The 25,228-nt window shown below is 37.9% G+C and overlaps 1 protein-coding gene across 1 annotated transcript in view; it reads left to right on the top strand.

Annotated features, from left to right (window-relative positions):
- Wdr59 (WD repeat domain 59) overlaps positions 1–25,228 on the top strand; it is a 232,172-nt gene that overhangs the window by 82,658 nt on the left and 124,286 nt on the right. Inside the window, exons 8-10 of the mRNA XM_067144938.2 lie at positions 2,621–2,700; positions 2,789–2,867; positions 16,156–16,375. Coding sequence (XP_067001039.2) covers positions 2,621–2,700; positions 2,789–2,867; positions 16,156–16,375 — 379 coding nt within the window. The remainder of the gene's footprint in view (positions 1–2,620; positions 2,701–2,788; positions 2,868–16,155; positions 16,376–25,228) is intronic.

The following is a 25,228-nucleotide window of genomic DNA, read 5'->3' on the forward strand; positions in this document are numbered from 1 at the left end:
CACTGCCTTGCTGGACTCCACTTTCAATCTGAAACCAGGATGAATGTCCATGACCCAATCGCACATAGTTGGTACAGTTCTCATACAGCATCTGAACTTTCCTCACCAGTCCCTCTGGCACATTCCTTTTTCTCAGGCATTCCCATACCTTCTCTCTTGCAATGCTGTCACGTGCCTTCTCAATATCAAGGAAAACCATAAACAGATCTTTGCCTTTTTCCCATTGTCTTTTCCATTAACATACGGACAATGAAGAGTAGGTCTGTTGTGGACCTGTTAGACCTGAAGCCATATTGTTCCTCTTCAAATTGTGGCTCTAAGATGACTCGCAATCTGCTCTCTAAGATTTTCTCAAGAATCTGAATCCCAGGAAAAGGGAGTGTTATTCCCCGGTAGTTGGAGCATTTTCGGTGATTTCCTTTCTTAAACAGGGGGATAATGAATGACATCCTTGCTCCAATCAGTAGGTATTTTGTCATCTTTCCAAACTGCATTGAGCACTTTGTGTAGCCACTGTAAACCCTGGACTCCTGCTGCTTTACTCATGTCTGTGCTGACTTCATCTTCTTATGGGCTGGTTCTGTTTCTGCCCATGTAATGAGAGGTTCCTCTGTGCAGGTTTCAACAGCTAGTTCTTTTGTTCTCTGATCTGCTTCTGTCCTGTTCAATAGGTGATCAAAATGATTCCTCAGAACCTCTTTGATATCCTCTTCTTTCCTGACCAGATTTCCATTAGGATCCTCAATTGCTTTGATGGTTTTTAACTGAATTCCTTTTGTTTTTGATTACTCTGAACAATAGTTTCATATTGCCTCTGCTGTCTTCCTCCAGTTTTTGAGTAAATTTCTCCCAGCACTTTATCTTCTCCTCTTCTACTACTCTTTTAGCTCTCAGTTTCTTGTCCCAGTAAACTTGTCTGAGGTCTCTGATCTTCTCCTCGTCCCTTACCTATTCTGGCTTGGATTTCTCTCTATCTCATTCTTCTTATGTAATATTCCTTTCCTTTATTGAGGATCTTACTCTTTCATTCCACCAAGGTGTCTCTTTTTCCCTTACTCTCGCACTCGTCTTCCCGCAAACCTCTATTGCTTATTTTATCAAGGCGTTTTTAAATCTTGTCCACTTTACCCCACCACTCTCCACTTCTTCTCTAGGCACTCGTCCTCTTATACGGTCCTGATAGTCGGTGCTTTTTCCAATCTGTTGTAGTTCCTGCACCTTAATCTTAGGTAATTTCCTGCTTGTTATCTTTGGTACATTTATGTCTTTCAGATCTGCTACTTATAACCGGTGGTCGCTGTTGACGTTCTGACTTGGAATCGCCTTGACATCAGTCATAAGTCTACTTCTTTATCTGTAATGACATACAGTCAATGACTGTCTTGCTCTTTCCATCCCATCGGTAACGGGTAATCATGTGACTGACTCTTTTGTCGAACCAACTGTTTTTTACTACCGAACAGTTTCTTATGCATAAGTCTAGGAGATGTTCACCTTCTGAATTCCTTCTCCCATAGCCATGCAGTCCCATCACCTTCTCATAGCCATTCCTGTCTGTCCCGAGCTGTGCATTGAGGTCCCCGATGATGATTGCCCTCTCTTCACTGATAGTCTCTTGTAGGTCTTTGAGAAACTTGTTCTTTTCATCGTCACTGTAACCTGTCTGAGGGGCATACACTTGCACCAGTGTCAGCTTCTCTTTCCTAAGGTGAACTGTTGCCTTTATAATCCTCTCATTGACGTACTGGATCTCTGTAATACCATCTAACAGTTTTGACAATATCAATCCCACTCCATTTCTCATTTCTCTGTTGTTACCATTCCAGTAGAGGGTATAGTTGTTCCTCAACTCTTTCTTCCCTTTACCTTTCCATTTAGTTTCACTCCGTCCTAGGACTGATAATTTCCTTCTCTCCATGATGTCCACTAACTCTTCGCATTTCCCAGTCAAAGTCAGTACATTAATTGTTCCTGATCGAGTGTGTAGTCTTCTCCGGGGTTGTTGCACAATCGCAAGGCCTGGCCTATCATCAGGCTGTAAGCCGTCATACCTGGCGTGGGTCTGTGGGTGCTGTTGTCTACTCCGAGTTCTGTGTTTGAATCCGAGGCTCGTATAAGTGTTGAAAGCAAATGCAGTTACTCTCCAACTGACTTGCTAGGCCTAAAGTTAGAGAACATTTTCTGTCAGGGTTATCGCCCTTAGCCTTTAGCAGTCCCCTGCCACATCTGCAAGGCAACAGCTTCCAGTTGAATTTATGTGTCGTTTCCTACACAATGGCTTCAACAAGCCCCCTAAGGGTGAACTCCTGTGCTCATAGCCATTGGTTCTCCCTTAGTTTGTCAGGTTTGCTAACCTAGCCCTCGGCCAGATAGTTGCAAGTAGTACCGTCTACTGTCGCATATGGTAGCAGGATGACCTTTCCAAATATTCCAACTATTGTATTATTTCTCACTGTAAAATCCATTATTCTTGCAATGTGTATGTTTGGTTTCAAGAGTAAACAATTGAGATTCTTAATGTTTGGTTTTAGTGAGATGTACTGTATTTGATAGAAGGTAAAAGAAAACTATATTGGCTTAAATTAAGAATTGTTAACTACTGTTTATATCACTGTTCCAGATTCTTGTGAGTATCAGTTGATCACATGGTCAAAAGATCAGAGCTTGAGAATATGGAAGATAGAACCTTTCCTCCAAAAGGTATAGCATTATAGTTTTCTTCGCAGTAAGTCTTATTACAGCTGCTACGATGAAGTGCATCCAGTATAAATGTCTGTTCTTTTTACAGCTGTGTGGTCATGAACCTGATGGGAAAAAAGCAGCGGAACCTCAAGAACGTGAGGAATCCTCTTCAAGTAGAACAAAGGGTATAAGCTAAATTTGACCTTTTAACTAATTTTATTGTTATTCTTCATGTAGAGAGGTTTGGACTGATGATGGTGATGATGATGATGATGATGATGATGATGGTGGTGGTGGTGGTGGTGGTGGCGGTGGTGGTGGTGGGGACATGCAGCAGTGGCTTATTGTATAAGCAATTTTATACAGAGTGCACACAAAAGAAACACATGTGTACATAATCCTGAGGGCTTCCTTACATCACACCCTTTGAATACTTATTGGCTTGTTTGTCTGGCGATTGGCTACAGTCTTTGTATAACTGGAGCTTTTAAACAGCTCTACTGGATGTGCTAATTTGGATGGTATAGGCAGGGAAGAGTCCTACAGAGTTGATCAAAAGCCTTACGTATGCAAGGAGGTCCAAGGGGGCATGCTTTTGTAAACTGTTTGAAAGATTTCATGATGGAGCTGAATATGGACATACAATAAGACTACCACATGAGCTTGTAAATCCACACTAAGAGTCTATAAACTTGACCATATTAAAATAAAACGTTAACTCAAAGTCGCTGGGATGCAAAAATTGGACTTTGAATGACATGAATTTGAATTAACCGCCAACTTGTAATTCAGAAATGCCAACCCTGCTGTGTCACAAATTGTTCTAAGACCCGTTACTGCATGCAATTAACTTTGATTCATAGTTTAAACCTTTCAAACACCATGGAAAAAACTATTTCCAAAATGTATCCAACAAGGGGCATTTACAGTATTAAAATAATGCACTTGGATAAATCACTGGCAAACATAACCTCACGTAACGAAAGGGAAAAAAAAAAAAAAAAAGCATGATTCATCATGATGATGCTTGTTGTTTAAAGGAGCCTGACATCTATGTCATCGGCCCCAAGCATGACTCAAAGACAAGGAGAAATCTATGCTGGCTCCCCTGTGCAAGTGCTTTATTCATTGGATTACTGTACTGTCTGTATTTTAAATGCATTGTATTTGCACAGAAAATATCCGATGCCCTTAAAACATCATGGCTTATCAAACTTTCGTACGATGAGGGGAGGAAGTCTCTCACTTCCATCATCATTGCAATACAGGACAGTGACTCTATCCTTGTACAATTTCCTGCCATGGCACTTCTCTTGTAATTCAGAAATACCAACCCTTGCCATGTCACAAAATATTCTAAGATTTATTAATGCACGCAATCACCTTGATTCACAGTTTAAACCTTTCAAATGCCATGAAAAAAAAAATTTCCAAAATGTATTCAGCAAGGTGCATTTACATTATTCCGATAATGCACTTGGATAAATCACTGGCAAACATAACCTCATGCAACGAAATTAAAAAACCACAATTCATAGACGAGGAGAAATTATGCTGGCTCCCCTGTGCAAGTGCTTTATTCATTGGATTACTGTACTGTTTTCATTCATAGATGCCTTGTACTTGCACGGAAAGTGCCCAATGTCCTTAAAATATTGTGGCTTATCAAACTTTCCTATGGTGAGGGGAGAAAAGTTCTCTCGCTTCCATCTGCATTGCAACACTGTACATTGACCTCACCCTTGTACCATTTCCCACCATGGCACTTCTCTCCTTTAAAACCATAAGTCCTTTTGGACTCAACATTAAAAACACAATGCGATTTCATCGGCATTGACAATATTCTTCGGCGCGTATAAGTTGATTATATGAGCCACGCTTTTTCGCCAACTGCTGGCATCGCCAGTGTTCGTGAAATCTGCTTCTCGGCACACTGCCTGCTATGTGATATTGTAGCATTCCTTAAAACTCTGAAGCCACTCATTTGAACACTGAAACTCCTATCCCCCAACTTGGCAGGTTCGATCCTGGCTCAGTCCGGTGGTATTTGAAGGTGCTCAGATACGTCAGCCTCGTGTTGATAGACCTACCGGCACGTAAAAGAAATCCTGCGAGACTAAATTCCAGCACCTCAGCGTCTCCGAAAACTGTAAAGGATAGTTAGTGGAACGTAAAGCAAATATTATTATTATTTAAAAACTCCATTACCATTATTGATGCAGTTAACTTTACAAAGGAAATTTAATTTGTCCTCCTATTCAATACATAGCTTCATCTTGTAGATGGCGTAATATTAATCAAACATGTTTTGGATCATTTGAGCCATCATCAGTGAAAAAAGTTAAAAATTACATAATTAATGTTGAAAGAATATGTTAAAACACAATGAAAAAGAGTGTGGAAACAAGTGAGACATGATGAAATTAAAATAACAAGCGGTTATGGCAAGGTTGAGAACCTCTTAGTCTAGAAGTGCAGTGTTCACAATTACAAAGAATGGGTACCTTCCACCTAATCAATACTTTATTATATCTTGTTACCATACAGTACCAGTTTTGACCTTCACTGAGGTCATCCTCAGCTGGTCATAAGATATAAAGATAACTTAACCCATACATTACTAAATCCAATGAATGTCATATGGTATGAGTGATGATATTAAAATATACAATGATATTAAGTGTCCTCTGGTTTAAAAAAAAAAAGAAAATAAGCGTCGGTGTTTATGTGACATGTATATGCTACTTAAAATTCTGGTGTACTGTTCGTGAGTAACACATAATTTGTTAAAATACAGTTTCTATAACTTATGTTCATAGTATTCTTGAGGTACACTTTGGAATTCAATTAATGTTGGTAAATCGTTGCGTACGTTCATGGGTATGTTTGTACCAAGCATTGTACTAATTAGTAGTAAAGAAACTAATAACACACTTCTATATTTCGATGTAAATCATTCAACATCTCAACTGTATGAATGGACATGACGAACAGTTCACATCATTGAATATTCCAGAATGCTCGATACAAACATACCTGTGAATGTATGCAAGGCTTTACCAACATTAATTAAACTCCAAAATGTCTTTCAAGAATACTGTGAACATTTTAAGTTATAGAAAATTGTATTTTAACTAATTATATGTTGCTAGCTTTCATCACAAGCCCCATGGTGTAGGGGTAGCGTTCCTGCCTCTTACCCGGAGGCCTTGGGTTCGATTCCCGGCCAGGTCAGGGATTTTTACCTGGACCTGAGGGCTGGTTCGAGGTCCGCTCAGCCTACGTGATTAGAATTGAAGAGCTATCTGACGGTGAAATAGCGGTGTCGGTCTATAAAGCCAGGAATAACAGCCGAGAGGATGTGTTGTGCTGACCATACGACACCTCGTAATCTGCAGGCCTTCGGGCTGAGCAGCGGTTGCTTGGTAGGCCAAGGCCCTCCAAGGGCTGTACTGCCATGGGGTTTGGTTTTTTTATATACATGTCACATAAACATCGACACTTGTTTTTTTTTAAAATCAGAGTACACTTAATATCATTGTATATTTTAATATCATCACTCATATCATATGACATTCTTCATTAGATTTAGTAATATTTTTAAATTATATGTTAAGTTATCTTTAGGTCTTATGACCAGCTGAGGATTACCTCTGTGAAGGTCGAAACTGATACTGTATAGTAACAAGATATAATGAAGTATTGATTAGGTGGAAGGTACCCATTCTTTGTAATTGAGAATACAAGTTTCAATACGGACATGAAACTGATAGATTATAATAGAAGTGCAGTGTGTTACATTAAAAACGAAGGACGAAATCACAAGACTAAAATTTAAGATGACGGTCTGTCTTCATTGAGTCACAGTCTCAGTTAGTCAAGAGGGCAGCAAAAATTGAGAACATACTTAAGAGGAAAACAAATGCCAGGTATAGTGTGTGTGACTCATACTGGAAACCATCGATGAAGTTCAAAGTATGTATGAGAGGCTTAGGCTAATAAATCAAAGATAAGCGTGAAGAAAACTTTAAACTTATTAAATAGTTGCCATCTCTAATGGCCTTACCTTCTCAGTTTAGCGGTCCCGCTTTCACTGATCAGGTCTGTAGCAGGCTAGGGTGTGTTTGTGAGGATAGGAGGAGTGAAGGGAGTAAGAGAGGGAGGTGCTGAACTGGTGGAGAGAGGAGGAGGGAGGAGTCATGTTGAGTTGGAGAGACAGAGGCGGGTTTGTTTCTATTATAGAATTGCTGACAAATGTATGGAATGAACATTTCAAGTAGAATGTTCTTTATTTCGTATATTTCATTTAAAATATAAGAGGTATTCCTAAAGTGATCTATATCGATGTGGATGCTCTCGAGAATGTTGAGCAAGGTCCCTTTTTGCTCATAATGCAGGATCTTAAGATCTTTATCTATTGTTGTATATTTGTGACTAGATTCTTTATGATGCTCACTTAAAGCTGAAAAACTATTTGAGAGCATTGAGATGTTCAGCGTATCTTATTACAAAGTTGCGGCCTGTTTGACCATCATAGCTGGAACTACAAGATTGGTATTCTAATTTGTAAACTCCGGAGTTCAAGTATCTATTATTATTGTTATTGTTGATAGTGTGCGTATTGAAATTAAGTCTGGAGTGGTGTGGGAGGTTCTAAACGCTACTTTGATGTTACATTTTTTTAAAGACATTAGAAATTTGGTAAATGCTATTACTATTGAATGTGAAAGTAGAAAACTTCTCTTTAGGAGCAGAATTTTTGCTAGGGTAATCTTAGGTCTGCTCTTATATCTATTGATGATTCTGTTGACGAAGGTTTTACTGAAGCCATTGTATTCTGCAATATTGTACATAGTGTTTCTTTTTTGCAATTTTTGCGAGATAAAGGAATATTCAATACTCTGAATACCATACTATTGTAAGCTGCTTTCTTATGTACGTCTATGTGCAGAGAAGTTTGTTGGATTTTATTGATGGTGCGGGTGGGTTTTCTGTATATATTAAAGGATAAAGTGTTGTTGTAGTTGCACATAAGGGTTAAATCCAGGTATTTAAGGGCATTATTGTTTTCTGACTCTATGGTGAATTTTATATGTGGATCATTGGAGTTGAGAAGTTCAAGTACTGTGTTGCTCTTAGTAATACGAGTGGCTAAAATAGCAAATGTGTCATCCACATAACATGCTCAATATTGAATGCCGTTAATCTTACCAGTGTTGTGAGAATGTTCTAAATGATTTTTGTAAATATCTGCAAGGATCCCCAAAGCCAGTGACCCCATGGGAAGACCCATCTGTTGGTAAAATGACATTATTAAAAGTGAAGAAATTGTTATTCAATGTGAATTTCAGAATCTGAATAAATTCTTCTATTTCACGTATGCTTGATTTGCTGAATTTGGAAAGATTGTTCTTAATTAATTCTACATTGTTGTTAATGGACACATCAGCATACATGTTAATAATATCAAATGAATGAAGTGTGTGGTGTTTGGATAAATTAAAGTACTTAATTTTATTGCAAAATTCTACGGAATTTTTCACCGACGTATTGGCTTGAAAATGATAGTGTGATTTAAGGAATTTGTGAATGAACTGAGACACTTTATAGGTCAGACTATTTCTATGATAATGGGCCTTATGGGGACGTCGGCTTTATGGATCTTGGGTAGCACTTGCTGTGGGAAGCTTCGGATTCATGAGACAATCATTTTAGATTTTTCAAGGTCATTAACAAAAACTAAACTTTTATTATTAATAATGGTTTTAAGGTCTCTTTGTATTTCATTTGTTGGATTTTTTTTTTTTTTTTTTTTTTTTTTTTTTTTTTTTTTTTTTTTTTTTTTTGTTTTATGAAGTTATTTTCTGTAAAAAAACATTTCTGCTTTGTTGATGTAGTCGTTTTTCAGTGTTACCCCATGTTGTAAACTTACGGCCTTACTCACCAATATGCTTAGCAATAGGTACTTCCAGCCCTGCGCTGATAATTACAGAAGTAGAGTGTTTAAATGAAACGATTGTTTACCTCAAGGATCACTCCTGGCTCCCCTTCTTTTCAGTCTGTACATATACGACTTCCCAGAGAGATCTTCAAGAAAATTCATTTATGCTGATGACATTTGTTTGGTGACTCAGTGCTTCATCTTTTATGACGCTGAAACTACTTTAGCCACTGATCTGGAAACCTTGGATGTATACTTCAAGAAATGGTGCCTGCTCAAAAAACAGTTATATCTACATTCCACTTACGCAACAGACAGTCTAATTGAATCGGTCATTTGGAAAAGGGCACATGTCCACTTTTTTTCCAAATGCATGTTTTCTCATATTGCTGTAGTTGAAATGTAGACGCATTGATCCACGCGAAAAAGACATGTCTAAGACTTCTACGTATGGAGCACGGAATCTGACAAATTTGTCATTCCATTCGAGGTCACATATCCCACTGCATGACCTTTTCCAATGGATCGCATTGAGCGCTGGCAGTACGCTGTGTTAATTCCTGCCAGTAGGAACATCTGTAGTGAAAAATATAATATATAATACCTTATAAGATGTATTGAACAATATTACTAGTTTTGTTTATCAGAACGATTTATGTGCATTGTTAGGGATATTTTTGTAATTCTCCGATTTCTAAGTGCTGCAGGTTGATTAAAAAGAGACATTGTAATGATAAAATGTAATTTAAAACAAAATTAAAGAGACAGGGATGAAAAATGGGTGTTTAATTTCTAAGAACATTCCATTCCCTTGGAAAAGGGCACATCTCCAGTAAACAAAATTTGAATTTTTGTCCTTTAGGGATGTAATCTGAAATCCGTATTATGGGAATAAAAGGCCCTTTACCTGTTATATGCATTGCCAAAATGCGGCTTTGGTACTTTCACTCATTCACTATTTATTCACTTTTTTGTCTCTCCTGTAAAATTTACTTTTGTGTACATGTGGCCTTTTCCAAATGACCGATTCAATTGCAAACCAACAATCAGATTTCAAGGTCAAGTATTGCCATTCTGCAGTACACCAAAATATTTGGGAATAATACTTGATGGAACTTGACCAAGCAACATCTCTCAAACTTAGTTGCTAAAGTTAAAACTAGAAATAATATTCTTCAGAAACTTGCTGGTACATCATGGGGAACTGTTACTCATGTTCTAAGATCAACAGCATTAGCCTTATCATATTCTGTTGCTGAATACTGCTGCCCCTCCTGGATCAATAGTGTTCACACTAAGAAGATCAGGCAGTGCACATAATCATGGGATGCATTTGGAGCATGAACACGCTATGGCTTCCTGTTCTCAGCAACATTCCACCTCCAGCCCTAACACGATCAGAAGATCTCCTAAAGGTATGGAAAAACATACACAGCAGAACCCCCAACTACCCATCCATCAAGATATTACAAACACTGAACATCACTGACTGAAATCAAGGAAATCACCCTGGTGTACAGCAACCAATCTTGGAAAAAAAAAAAAAAAAAACCTCTTTTCATGTTAACAGTTTATGAAAAGCCCAGTGGGATCAGTCATCAGTAGTCAACAAACATCTAGTTGAAATGAAATGGCGTATGCCTTTTAGTGCCGGGAGTGTCTGGGGACATGTTTGGCTTGCCAGGTGCAGGTCTTTTTAATTTGATGCCCATAGGCGACCTGCACATCATGATGATGAAATTATGATGAAGACAACACATACACCCAGCCCCCGTGCCAGCGAAATTAACCAATGATGGTTAAAATTCCCAACCCTGCCGGGAATCAAACCCAGAACCCCTGTGGCCAAAGGCCAGCATGCTAACCACTTAGCCGTGGAGCCGGACAACATCTAGTTGTGAACCCTTCTAAACGTGTACAAGGATTTGATCTTCCAAGGCGACAGTGGAGAATCATCAATCGGATGAGAACTGGACGAGGCAAATGTGATTATCTATTGTGTAAATGGGGTTGGACTAGGTCTACAAATTGTGATTGTGGTGCCCCTTCTCAATCAATCCACCACATTGTTGCTGACTGCCCAATTCCAATTCGAGCTTTCGAAGGAAATCTAATGGACATTCACTGCACTTCGGATGAAGCAGTTGATTGGGTCAAAAAACTAGACCTAGAGTTGTAGTACAGTATTGTGCAGACTTGTGACTACGCACATTTATCCTGAAACTATGTATATGTACATACATTCATCATATGATAAATAATGGATATCCTTGATTACGGTAGCATTCCGGCAACCAGGAATGAGTTAACTGGAAAATTTATAATGTCCAATAACGGACCATTTATATTACCATTCCGTTTGTCGGCTTTTGTTATTATTAAGTCATTGTTTTTGACTTTTTTCTTTGGTTTATGGACGTTAGCTATATGTTCAGTCTTGGATTTAATGGTTTGTTGTTGATTAAGGATAAAACATAGTGTACATTTGACTTCATATCGGACTTCTTCTTGTATGTTTATGGGTAACTTATTAATGGCTAATTCTGATTCAGCTATGGTGGAAATTAAATTATCATCATTAGGATCACTCCAATTATGTTTAGGTTTCTCCCTTACTCCCTCCACTCCTCCTATCCTCGCAAACACAGCTGAGCCAGCTACAGACACGATCAGTGAAAGCGGGACAGCTAAATTGAGGTCAGGCCGTTTGAGATGGCAACTATTTAATAACTAAGTTGAAAGTTTTCTTCACACTTATAGTTTATTTATTAGCCCAAGCTTCTCATACATACTCATTTTTTCCATTACAGATTTGAACTTCATTGACGGTTTCCACTACGAGTAACACACATTATACCTGGCATTTTTTTTTCCTTTCTCAATTTTTGCCGCCCTCTTGACTAATTGAGATTGTGACTCGGTGAAGGCAGACTGTCACTTTAAATTTTAGTATTGTGATTTCGTCCTCGGTTTTTAATGTAACACACTGTACTTCTAGACTAAGAGGTTCTCAACCTCGAAATAACCTCTTATTATTTTAATTTCATCATGTCTCACTTGTTTTCACACTCTATTTCATTGTATTTTAACATATTCTTATAACATTAATTATGTAATTTTTAACCTTTTTCACTGATGATGGCTCAAATGTGCTGAAACATGTTTGATTAATATTACTGCATCCAAAAGATGGAGATATGTATTGAATAGGAGGACAAATTAAATTTCCTTTGTAAAGTGAAAACCATCAATACGAAATTGTTTTAGTATCTTGTAAATGCCAGTTAATTCGCATTCCCCTTAATAACCCTGACATTAACGGGGATATTGCTTGCTCGAACATGCTGAAAACCACTCTATCAGTTCCACTTTCAAATCGGAGTGTTTAGCTCTTTGAATGCACATTCGCTTTGCCGTATTTATACCCTGCATTTCTTGAGCTTCAATGCTCTAAGAACTTGTTTAAAAATGTTTGAAGCCTGGACGCAGAAATTTCAAATTCTTTGGGTATTTCAGTTTATTCTAAAATCCGTTATCAACCTCCCAACCTTCTTTATAATTTTTATCCTTTTGCTCAGTGTCTTAGAAAAATACTGACGCTTAGTCACCTCGCAATATAAAAACAAACACGTGTACCCCAAACTAAAATACCGTAACTAACAATAAACTAAAAATACAGTATTAATAAGATATAACTACAAAATTCATAACTGTACACTAAAGCTTAAGTAAAATGAGTAATTGCAAGAATACAGAAGAATAATGATTTCACTCAAACTTAGCAACTATGAAGCACACTTGATGCAAGTGTAATAGACTAGTATAACTTGAAAACAATATTCTCTAACCCATGGCTAAATAATGGAAATATTTATTATTATTATTATTATTATTATTATTATTATTATTATTATTATTATTATTATTATTGTTGTTGTTGTTGTTGTTGTTGTTGTTGTTGTTGTTGTTGTTGTTGTTGTTGTTGTTGTTACTTGTGAGGTGTGGCTATGAAGTTGTTTACATCTGTTAGTATTACTACACTAGAGACCCGCTAATCCGAACCCCGTTAATCCGAAAGTCTGGTTAATCCGAACTGAAATATTCAATTTTTTTTTTTAAATTCTCCTTATTTAAATGAAAGAACATATTTTATAATGAAGATTTACTTGCATTTTATTAGTCATATTTTACTAGAATAACTTAATGTAAAAATTACACATCATAAACCATCAATCACTGTTCGTTTATCTTTACAAAGTCTGTTAGTTTCTTTTGCCGTAGTGATTGAAACCTACTCGAAGATGCAGTGTTAAACCAGCGTCTCATAATCATCACATCAGAGGGCGTAGCAGCGGAGTGTTGCTCGACGTAGCGTACGGCAAGTTCTAAGGCGGCCGCGACATCTGAATTTGACACTAGTTGTTCATTGTGGTCTTCTTCGTCGTCACACTGTTTCTCACCGTCTGAACCACTCAGCCCGGCTATTTTATTAATGTAACTCCTAAAGAATGGACATTTCAAATTACGGTATGTAATTTAGTGTATTGTAGAAACTATTTTCCTTAGACGGTTGAGGCGCTGGCGTTCTGACCCCAACTTGGCAGGTTCCATCCTGGCTCAGTCCGGTGGTATTTGAAGGTGCTCAAATACGTCAGCCTCGTGTAAGTAGATTTACTGGCACATAAAAGAACTCCTGCGGGAGAAAATCCTGGCACCTAGGCGTGTCCGGAAACCGTAAAAGTAGTTAGCGGGACGTAAAAACAATAACATTATTATTAGAAAATATTTTCCGGTTAATCCGAAAATTTAGTAATCCGAACAGACTCCGGTCCCAATTAGTTCGGATTAACGAGACTCTACTGTATTATTATTTATGTAGTTGTGTCCGGACTTTATTTGGTATAAATCATGATCGTATTATTTGTGAGATGTCATGAAACATCTGCTGTATACTGTATATTAATATGAGTTTATTTCATGTAAGAACACGTAATTAATAGTATATATATTTTTATTACCTGTATATAATGTGTATGATCCAATGCAATGTTGTGCAACATTCTGCAATAAGTCGAGAAGAACGCATCTTGCCACTGGAAGTGTGTAGAAAAGTCCTTTAATTGTAAACAGGGTATTGGAAACTCTTGAAATTACAAGAAAACGTGTTGTCATATTCTTCTAGAAGCTTGGCCAGGCAACGTATATAAAGAGGCAGTCTTGAGGGTAGAGTTGAGTTATTAAACAAGAGTTATGAGCACAAGTCGTTAATCGTGTATGTGAATTTGTTACGGTGGAAGGTTGTTCGACATGCAAGTGTTGCAGTTTCTTCTTGTTCTTCGTAGTAGTGTGTTGTTTCAAGATGGCAGTTTTTTATTTTGTGTGTAACTAATTTGTAAATAAAATAGTGTACACAATTGACAGCATTTCGTGTGTGCTTCTTTGTGGCTACATCAGACTGTAGACACACCGAAGTGAGTGAAAGTGCGGAAAGCTAACCCTGCAGTTCCAGAAGAGAAATTTTTAATTTAAATTACTCTATAAAATACTTTTCTTTTTTTAATGAAAGGCAATTTTGAATTAAAAGTCTGAATTTCAGTAATGGGACTGACATTGTTCTTCGAATTACGAATTATCTGTATTTTGAATTAAACAATTTAAATAACATGCAAACCGTACCTCATGTTTGCAGAAACGAGAGCTTCTTTGAATTAGGTGGGATTTTGAATTAACCCATTTCAAATTATCGAAGTTCTACTGTAATGGCCTAAACTTAGTGATAATCTCACTACACTGAAAAAAGAAACCCAGGAGTTAATATGATCCGCCTTGTCAGTACTGTACACACAAAAAACTGTTTAATTCATATTAAAATTCATACATGTTCTTAAAAGAAAGTATTTGCCAAAGTCACAGTGACTTGATTATGACAGTGATTTTGGCAAATACTTTTTCGCTGAAGAAGAGAATTGTCTTGAAACATGTATGAATATTGTAATATGTATTAGACCATTTCTTGTGTATAGTATTGACTAGGCAGATCATATTATCTCCTGGTTTTTCTTTCCAGTACAGTGATATTCTCACCAAGAGTGATGAAGGATCTCGACCATCTGTCCAAAATTTGTTTGATAACTCTTCTCAGTACAAGGAGATAGAAGGAAGCGAGAAATACTGAAAGTAAATGCATTAAATACATTAAATCTTCTGCGCATTTTTTGTTTTATAAGTTATATATTTGTGTTGTGTATGCAGAAAGTGTAAAGTCACAAATACGTGATTTTGAGAAAACTGCATTTAAAAGTTTAGGATCATAATGTACAGGGTGCCCCCAAAGAAGACCAACAAGGCTTAGTATGTTATGCGGGATGGCGGACTGATCGGTTTTCAAGAAGGAACTCCTGTCCGAAAATGCACAGTTTGGGCGCTAGGGAGCGTCGAAAAGTCTGAGAACGGTTGTGACAATTTGTTCTGGTTTGGTGTCTTAATACTGAAGGTATGTAATTCTTTAGCCATCTGAGTACTGCACATGGACGACTTCAGCCTAATAACATTCCTGTGCATGCGCTACTTTCATCCACAGAGTCCTTGATGCGCATCCTACTGCGTTACTTGTGTACTGTAGTCTGCCAGTGCAGTAATACTGCTAACAGCAGTGCGACATGTACCAGTTTACAGCTGCGGAAATGACCGAGATGGTGCTTGCATACGGCAAAGTGGATTGCAATGGTAGAGCTGCTGCAAGATTGTATGTAGAACGTTTTCCAAACAGACGTACCCCACATCATTCCACGGTCACGGCCATCGAGAGAGGACTAAAAGAAGACAGACAGTTCCACGTAGGTAGTATAAAGAGTATGGTGTAACGTTAATACGGAAGGTATGCAGTTTTTCAGCCAGCTGTGTGCTGTGTATGGAACGTGTAACGTCAATGGAGGACCTTATTGCTAGAGTTTGCGGAGCAATTGAAAGACAACTGCACGTATTTGGTCATGTGCGTGAGGCTCAGCACCGCCGATGTAGCTTCTGCAATGACATAGGAGGTACACAGTTCAAACCCCGTTTGTAATGAGCCCAATGTGCTACTCATGTTGGGTTTATTGACAACATGCGGAAAGCACACCCTTCTCATACTTTGATGTGCTACACCGTCCTAGCCGTGTGTTTCTGGATAAGAGTTCCTTCTTGAAAACAAATCTGTTTGCCTTGCCACACAACTTACTGAGCATTGTCTGTGTTTTTTTTTTTGGGACACCCTGTATAATTCCCATATCAGATGTGAGCATTTTACAGTTCATACACTCTCCCATACATAGTGACACAACTGTGTGTTATTTTATGTTACCCCGCCCTGCAGGTTAAGTGACTTAACACCTTTTGCACACCAAACTCAGATATTAGAGGAAAGGATAATGAAACAATAATAGAAACTTTTCTTTGGTGTCATTGACTGTTGACTGAGAATATTGTGGTTTGTTTATGTCAAGATTGTAATCATGAATGGTTTTCTTATGGGTTCTGTTTATATTTTTTAGTAGTTGGTGAGCCTGTTTTAAACCACCCTTTGCAAAACCTGGAGAATGGCTCATCAATATCAGATGGGATAAATGGCCTTGGTTTGGACGATTTGGCTCAGAATGAATTAGGATTGAGTGCTTTTGATGATCGTGAAGTGAATCCATCTCCTACTCAACCTAAAACTCTACAACAAGAATTCTCACTCATCAATACCAACATCCCTAATGTCCACCTTGAAGCTGTAAGTACTGTACATCAAAGAGTTGTGTATTGAAATGAACATTATGATATCTATCATGTATTTATTTTTATATATGCTCTCTGGATACTCGATAGGGAGAAGAGTTTTCTCTTGTTTCCAGAATCATAGCACGTTGGTTCTCGTATACTTCCCTGTGATTTGAATTTCTTAATATTGAACATTGTCCGCCTATAGTTTCATACATGTTGGACTCTTATCACACTTTACTTAGTTTCATACATGTTATACAGTATTGAGTAATTAAAAAAAGAAAAAGGCAATATATTGAGTGGTTCACTAGTCCCTTATAATTTAGTTTTATATAAACTTCATAGTATAGTCTCTTCAGAAATAAATTACATCGAAAATAAATAACATCATAAAGAAGGAATGTGTAAAAAAATAAAAAATGTTTCACTGTTAAATTTCAAGCTAGGTTTGAAAGTAAAAATAATTATGACGAAAGCAAAGAATACAATATTATAATTAATGAAATAAAGAAATAATACATTTTAGGAATACCAACGTAGTAAAACATCAAGGAAAAATGTTCTTAGAAATGAGAACTATATTCGTTGCTTACAATTATTATGTTTAAAGTTGTCATAGGAATGTCCAACATCTGGGCGATTTGCTCACGTTTCATGTGGGGATTAGCATCCACTTTCTCATTAAACTTAAATTTTTCATCATTTGTAAACTGTCTAGCTTTCTTCTTCTCCATAACTGAATGTACTGCAAACCACTATGCTTAAGTACAGTAGGCCAAATTTATGTACGTTGTTATACAGTTCACTTACGAATGTAAAATTAAGCACCAACACGTCAGATGAGCTACTGTTGCCTGATCCAAACAACCATAGCAAAGACTGGCTTGGGGCTGACATTCCCTGCAGCTGTGGGCCGACACGCAGCTGTGCTCCAGGGCCGTGAAATTAAGTCCTCTACCAAATCCTTGCCCAGGCCAGTTGTTGGCCTGTCGTGCACGCCCGTGGCCATTAACGCTAATTTAAATTTCTTCTGGTGGGAGTTACGAATGTACTAAAGAGTGACTTAAATATGCTATCCAGGTTTCTTTAGCATGTATTTAGTAGGATGTGGTCTGGGACTTTGGAATAATGGTGTAATAACCAGAGAAACATGCTGGAGAGGGCCATTTTAACCAGCTTCGACTGTATTTGTTGGGAAATGTTTGCATAGTAGGAAACTAAAAAAAAATGAATAGTTTGTCATAGAATGTTTAAATTTAGGTTTCACGCCTAGTTTATACATTTATATCGTTTATGCAGTTGTAAACCAATACAGAGTGGATTTATTAACTTAAAAATTTAATGGCTGCATATGTATCAAACTCCCTAAACAGAATGGACAACCTTGAAATATCATTCATTGTTCCTATATAACAGGGTTTCCCAAATGTTTTGCATCTGAGTACCCCTCAGCATATAGCATTCATTTCCAAGGACACCCTAGCCGCAGAACTTAATACTGTACTTAAGTGGGCAAAATACAGAATTTTGTAATGTTACAATGTTAATTTTATTCATATAATATTGGCTTTAAAGTTTATTTAGAGTACATAAACTTACTTCCTATTAACATAACAGTTATAAAACAACATTGACACTTGGCTAATAATTGCATTAATGTTGATCTGGACACTAACTTGAGAACATTCGCTTAGTAAAGTCGCTGGATCAATAGGAGAGATAGTGCTGCTTTCCAGGGATCAAGCGTTTTGGGTCTGGTTCAAGCATAGTCACTCAAGGCCAAAGATCAGCCTCTACATTATCTCTGTTTCTGTACTTTGTTTTTTACATTTGAGTGAGAGCAGAAAAGGTACACTCACATAAGTAAGTCATCATGAAAGGCATTAAAGGCAGTACTTTTTTTTTTTGTCGAAATGTCGAAGTATAGGGGACATGCTTGGATGGAGAAATCGATCATAGACGTGTAATTGTGATACAGTGTCTTCATTTAAGAGTCACAAGATATTTCATTTAGTTGATCTTCCTTAAGGGAGGCAGTTCATATTCATTTTCCAAGAAGGGATTTTTGATCCATGAGATTTTTTCAGTCAGAGGCGTAAAACATTGTCTGAATGAGGATCATAGCAATTCCAGGTATTACTATTACATCACTTGCACTGTTTCGAAGTATTTCTTCATATGCAGACACGAAAACATGAACTGTGGCGAAAGAATCAAATCCGGTTTTGCTAATTCGGCGTGTCTATATACTCATTTTCTTTATGTTCTATCTATCTTACCTTGGACTGTGAAGAGTGTAACTTTCGTTCCATGGAGTCTCGAATTCAGTTCATTCATGTGACTGAATATATTTCCACTATAAGCAAGTCTCACAAACCACGAGAAATCCTTGAAGAAGTCTGAAGTTGCATATCTCATCAATAAAAAATAGTCGAACTTCATCTCTCAGTTCAAACGAGCAAGTCAACATGCTATCTTTTCATAACCACCTAACTTCTGTATGCAATAGCAAATGTTCATGATCTATGAATTGTGTGTGTGCAAACAATTTTGCTCTTTAAGTACTTACATTATTATTGCGGACCCCTTGGACTATCGACAGGCGTCTGCGGACCACAGTTTGGGAATGGCTGCAATACAGGATTAGTATAACAATATATTTGTGTTTAAGCTCGATGATTCAAATGGAGCCTGGTAATGCAATTATAGAAACTGTAACGACACATGAAACGATCATATTAGAACAGAAAGCATTCATTAAGCCTATGAACAGATAACTGTATAGACTGCAAACTTACTTCCGACTGCTAAGCCTCACCCTTGCTAATGCAGTAAAATCATCCACCTGTATTGTTCAGAAACCAGGCCATGCAGAGGCCAGTTCAAATCTGCTAGGTTTGAACCCACTATCTTGGGATCTAGAGGCCAACACCACTGATCCACAGAGGGAGCCACTTGTGAACATGATATGGGCACATACCTACTCATTTCCAAAGAATGGATTTTCATTCAGCGCTGAATAGGTCTACCGTATTTACGTGAATAATCCAACTACTACATCCTATATCTGCTCTAATCTGCTTGTCATATTCGTACCTTGGTCTACCCCTACTGTTCTTACCACCTACACTTCCCTCAAAAACCATCTGTACAAGACGTGGGTGTCTTAAAATGTGCCCTCATTCTATCTCTTCTTTTGGTCAAATTTAGCCAAATCGACCTCCTCTCACTAATTTGATTCAGTATCTCGTATCTCCTTATTCGTGATTCTATTTACCCATCTTACCTTCAGCATTCTTCTGTAACACCACATTTCAAAAGCTTCTATTCTCTTTCTTTCTGTCCGGCTCCATGGCTAAATGGTTAGCGTGCTGGCCTTTGGTGGGGTCGGGAATTTTAACCATAATTGGTTAATTTCGCTGACACGGGGGCTGGGTGTATGTGTCGTCTTCATCATCATTTCATCCTCATCACGACGCGCAGGTCGCCTACGGGAGTCAAATAAAAAGACCTGCATCTGGCAAGCCGAACTTGTCTTCGGACACTTCCGGCACTAAAAGCCATACGCCATTTCATTTCATTTTTCTTTCTGAGCTAGTTATCGTCCATGTTTCACTTCCATACAATGTCACGCTCCAGACGAAAGTCTTCAAAAACATCTTTCTAATTCTTTTATCAATGTTCGAGGTGAACAAATTTCTTAAGAAAGGTCTTCCTTGCTTGTGCTAGTCTGCACTTTATGTTCTCCTTACTTCTGCCATCGTTAGTTATTTTACTATCCAAGTAACAGTAGTCATCTACTTCCTTAAAGAATTAATTTCCTAATCTAATATTTCCTGTCTCACCTGACATTGTTCGACCGCACTCTATTATTTTTGTTTTGGACTTATTTATTTTCATCTTGTATTCCTTCCCCAAGACTCTGTCCATACCATTCAGCAATTTCTCCAGATACTTTGCTGAGTCAGATAAAATAATATCATCAGAAAATCTCAGGGTTTTGATTTCCTCTCCTTGAACCTTGTTACCCTTTCCAAATTCCTCTTTGATTTCTTTTATTGCCTGCTCTATGTAAACATTGAAAAGGAGAGGGAACAAACTGCGGCCTTGCCTCACACCTTTCTGGATTGCTGCCTCTTTTTCAAAGCCATCGCTGTCAATGACATCTTCAGCTTCGGTGGCATTTATTTCTTCAGTTAATAAAATTCCCATAAAGCAGGAATCCTAATCCAGACAGAGCTTTAAAATTACGATTCTTATCACTGCAGACTGATTTTTGTATAGACTGTAGATAATTCTCCTTTCTTGGTATCTGATTTCGATCCCCTTTAGAATCTCAAATAACTTGGGTCAGTCAGCATTATTGAATGCCTTTTCTAGATCTGAATGCCATGTATGTGGTTTTGTCCTTCTTAATTCGATCCTCTAGGATCAGACGTAAAGATTGCTTCACGTGTTCACACATTTCTTCCGAAGCCAAGTTGATCTTCTCCCAACTCAGTTTCAACCTGTCTTTCCATTCTTCTGTAAATAATACGTGTTAAAATTTTGCAGGCATGAGATACTAAACTAATGGTGTGGCAGTTCTCATGCTTGTCAGCACTGGCCTTACATTAAATCAGCTTCATGGTCCGTATCGCACTTCAATAGATTCACAATTAAGTATTTATTTATTTTCCACCTAGTTGCTACAATGATTGCTTAAGGCAATTTAATGGTTAAAAGTGGTACATGTTTCGTATATTATCAACATCTTCAGCCACATAACACTGTTTAGATGAAAAATATATAAATTGACAAAGTAATGCTTTAGAGGAAGTGTCCTTAAAATTAACATAAGATTGACAACATTAAAACAAACAAATAACTCAAGAGAAAATATATAAATTATTTCTACAATTGAAAGCAGTCGTCAAGGAAACACTTGTACAATATTCCATAGAGAATATGTCCTAATGAATATTCTTTTCTTAATAATTCATGAAAAAAGGTCAATTTATAAATGAAAAATTATACAATTTATAAGTAATTGTCAAAATGAAGAAATCCAGATATCACAGTGTGGCTCTTATTATTAATGCAGATGAAAATGTAACTAATTTCTAGTTGTCAATTCTTATTAAGCCTGAAGATTTCATTAATGTTTTAAAATTTGTGTTAAATCAAAATTATTTTACGTTTAATAATAAAATTTACCGACAAAAAGGACTCTCAATGGGAGCCCCAGCATCAGGAATGTTGGCTAATATATACATAGACTATTTGGAACACACGAAAATTATTAATCAAATAGAGGGTTTGGATTTTTGGATACGTTATGTGGACGATGTTTACGCTATAATAGATAACAGACTCACCGATAGCAATAAAGTTTTAAATATATTGAATAATTTGGATTCCAATATAAAATCCACTTTAGAAGAAGAAGTAGAAAGATCACTGAATTTTCTGGACATAGTCACAACGAGAGAAGAAAAAGGATTTTCTTTCAAAATACACAGAAAATCCACTTTCACACTGACCACTATCAAGAACAACTCGTTACACCCTGAGGCACAGAAAAGATCAGCATATTATAGTCACGTTAACAGAGCGTTTAGTATTCCTTTATCCAAATCTGAAAGGAATAAAGAACTGTTGTTTATCCGACAACAAGCCCTCTTGAATGGTTTCAACAATAACATGATTGATAAAATAATTAATAAATTTTCGGAAAAGCAACAATCTAAATTAATAATCGAACCTAGTAAAACTGAAAAATACATCAAGTTCACATGTAATAATCCAAACATATAACAAATTTATTTAAGAGAAAAAATTTCAAAATTGCATTTTCCACCAATAATAACATGAAACATAGTATTTTCAACCATAATACAATAAATCTCTCGGAAAAAGATAAATTTTTTGATTCGGGAATATATAAACTCACATGCGTTGAATGCAAGAATACATACTGTTACGGAGATATCCGTGGTAGGTAGAGGTGAAAGAAGGTGCGGGTGTGAATGGGTTTCAAGCTACGAAATTAACGTGCAATGTAAAATTAATTTAAAATTTAACTAGGTTATATTTTCTTTTCAAAAACAAGAGATAACAATCATAACAGGTACAGAGTAGCAAAAATGTAGGTACAATATTACTGGATTCGGGCTCAGTGCCCTTACTTCATAACTCTTGGGCCATCAGCCCCGCCTTACTCCAAAAAAATTTTAGCCAAGGGGCAGAAAACCCCATTCATGCCCAGGAGCACTGGCTCCAAACATTACACATAAAGCCTGCACGAGGCATACAGAAACAAATTTCAAAGAGCGATCCGCTCTCAAAATTGTAAGCCTATCACAAGGCCACACCAAACTCTACCTTCAAGCTGTCCTTCTAAGGACGTATTTACAGGGGTAAAATACCCAACCTACGGAGGTCTATTACATGAAAAGAAGGTTGATTACATGACCTCTAAAATAACAATTTGAGAGGAGGCGATCTTGCACTCCTAATACACTTTGTTTTTAAAACCTAATCTGGCTCTGGGCCGCTAACGCAAGGGCTAATCCCGTACTACAGAGGTGACTTAGAGAAGAACACTTTACATTACATAAACGAAGAATAGTTTGAAAAAAATAAGTTCACCTCAAAACAAATGTGAGTGGGAGCTCGAGAGGGTTAGCACTCTCTATCCCAATATGTAGCTTTACAAGAAAAAGATGAAAAGAGTAATTACATTTTAGGAAAAGGTTACATGATGGAAATGCTTCGAACCCGCCGCGAGTGTTAAACTGCCAACCTAGCAAGAAAAGAAGTTATTAATAGGCCATTACCTGGTGTTGAACGGCTGAAGAAGAAAGAGGCGCTTCCCGCCTCCTGCTATGTACTTAATACACTGAAAGATGGAACAGAAGTGGCCCGGAGACCCTAAAATCAGCAGTTTATATACTCTCGCGGAAGTTTCTAGGCGTTAGGGGAATGAAAACACCCGCCCACAATGTTTTTATTGGATAGGACCCCGCAATCGATTCAAGTTGGGGGAAGATACATCTGATTGGATAGAAATTAATTTAAGAAATTCGGGATTGGCTACATGCAAAACAAGGGGAAAGAGAGGGGTATACAGCCAACTTAAACAATAACAGAAAGAAATTTAACAAGAAACAAACTTTTGAAATAAAGATTTCTCCAACAAAATAGTTCTTTGACTCCGCACTAGGGTGCGCTATTGTTGATCTTCAGTAGTGTCCTCTAGAAGAGAAAGTTCACACTTCTTACTTCAAGCGAAACAAAAACACATCAAAAGTGACACAGTTCAAAAACTCAAAATTTTCCACGTGGTGACATCTTCTGAGAAAGTAGAGAATTAATAGAATAGATAAAGTTCAACCTTCCTCCAGAAGAGGAGTTTCAACTGGCGCAACTTTTAAATAAACGGTGTAGAGGTGTACCGCCCGGTACAGACCTCCCCCCCCAAAAGTTCCTCCAGGGGTGACACATGAAATCAGTTTGAAACAAAGTCCAAGTAATGATGTTGATACGAAGATAGATAGCAGAAGCATTTACAAGATTTCTTAATTCAGTTTCAAAATATTGTTGTTGCAGGTGAATGAAAGTCTTTATGTTTGTAGAATTTGAATTTCTGAAGATAAACTTTTAATACTTAAAGGTGAAGAAAAATTTTGCAATATCCACCAAATATTGTTGTTGAATTCCCAAGTGTAGTTATTGCTTATGGTGACTGTCCATGTAGTTGATGTAGATTGAGTCGGATGGCCAGACCGGCCGTTGCAGCTTGCGTCCAACGGAGGCCGCTCGGACCCCTCAAGTACCCTGAGATACCGCTCGCCCGCACTATGAGGGGAGCAGAGGTGTTGAAGTACGCCGCGCCCGCGGTGAACAGATACAGGCTGCGGGCATGTAGCAGGTCGTGCGCCGCACATCAGCCTTGGCCGGGAGGAGAGCTCCGGCTCGCCGTTCACATGTCGTCCTCGCTGGAGAGGAGGGGGCCCATCCCCCTCCCCAGTCGCTGCACGGCGCTGCGCGGCTGCGGGGGCGCTGAAACATTAAAGCTAGGCGGCAGAATTGTGTTGGACTATCATCTTCTTTGAGGGTACAGGCTTGTGGAGAGGTTGAGGGGCCAGCGGCGTGTAGATATCCATGGCATTTACTATTATGAAGCCACAGTGTAAGGAGGAGCAGGAGACGGGAGCGTGGTAATGGCCGTGGCAAGAACAGGATGACAGTTTAACGGGTCGGGGCAGGTTTTACACAAGGCTTACATCTAAAACCAAAATATTACAGAAGGGGCAGAATGCCTTAAAAGTGAAACTCAAAAAAATATAACCTTCATATCCTTTCAAAATAATATGAAGCAAGTTAACACAGAAATTACACCGGTTTCACCTGGGACAGGTGAACTCTAAATATCCTCTCGGTGGCTGGATTACTTAGCAATAAGGTAACCGGCGTAAGAAAATCGAGAATGATACAAGGCCCATGAAATCTGGGGGCAAGCTTGCCCGCGGGAACAAAATTTTTGACCATAACCTGGTCACCTACCTTCAAAGTGGTGGGTCTCCGTCCACGATCATACCTTTCCCTAACCTTTTCATGAGACACTTTAAGATTGGCTTTAGCCTTCTTCCAAAGATCTTTAATGTTATCCGGATCTATTGTCTCGGGTAGAATGTCATTCAAAGACCAGAGGTTAGAGAGCGGCGAGTTGGGAACAAACTTGAACATCAAAGAAGCTGGAGTAAATTTGTGTGATTCATGGACCGCCGAATTCAAAGCAAAAGCTAACCAATGCAGGGACGTGTCCCACCTAGAATGATCTTCATGATGATAGGCAATAAGTGCGGACCTGAGATT

Source organism: Anabrus simplex, chromosome 1 (genome assembly GCF_040414725.1).
Source record: "Anabrus simplex isolate iqAnaSimp1 chromosome 1, ASM4041472v1, whole genome shotgun sequence".
In the NCBI taxonomy this organism is placed as follows: domain Eukaryota; kingdom Metazoa; phylum Arthropoda; class Insecta; order Orthoptera; family Tettigoniidae; genus Anabrus; species Anabrus simplex.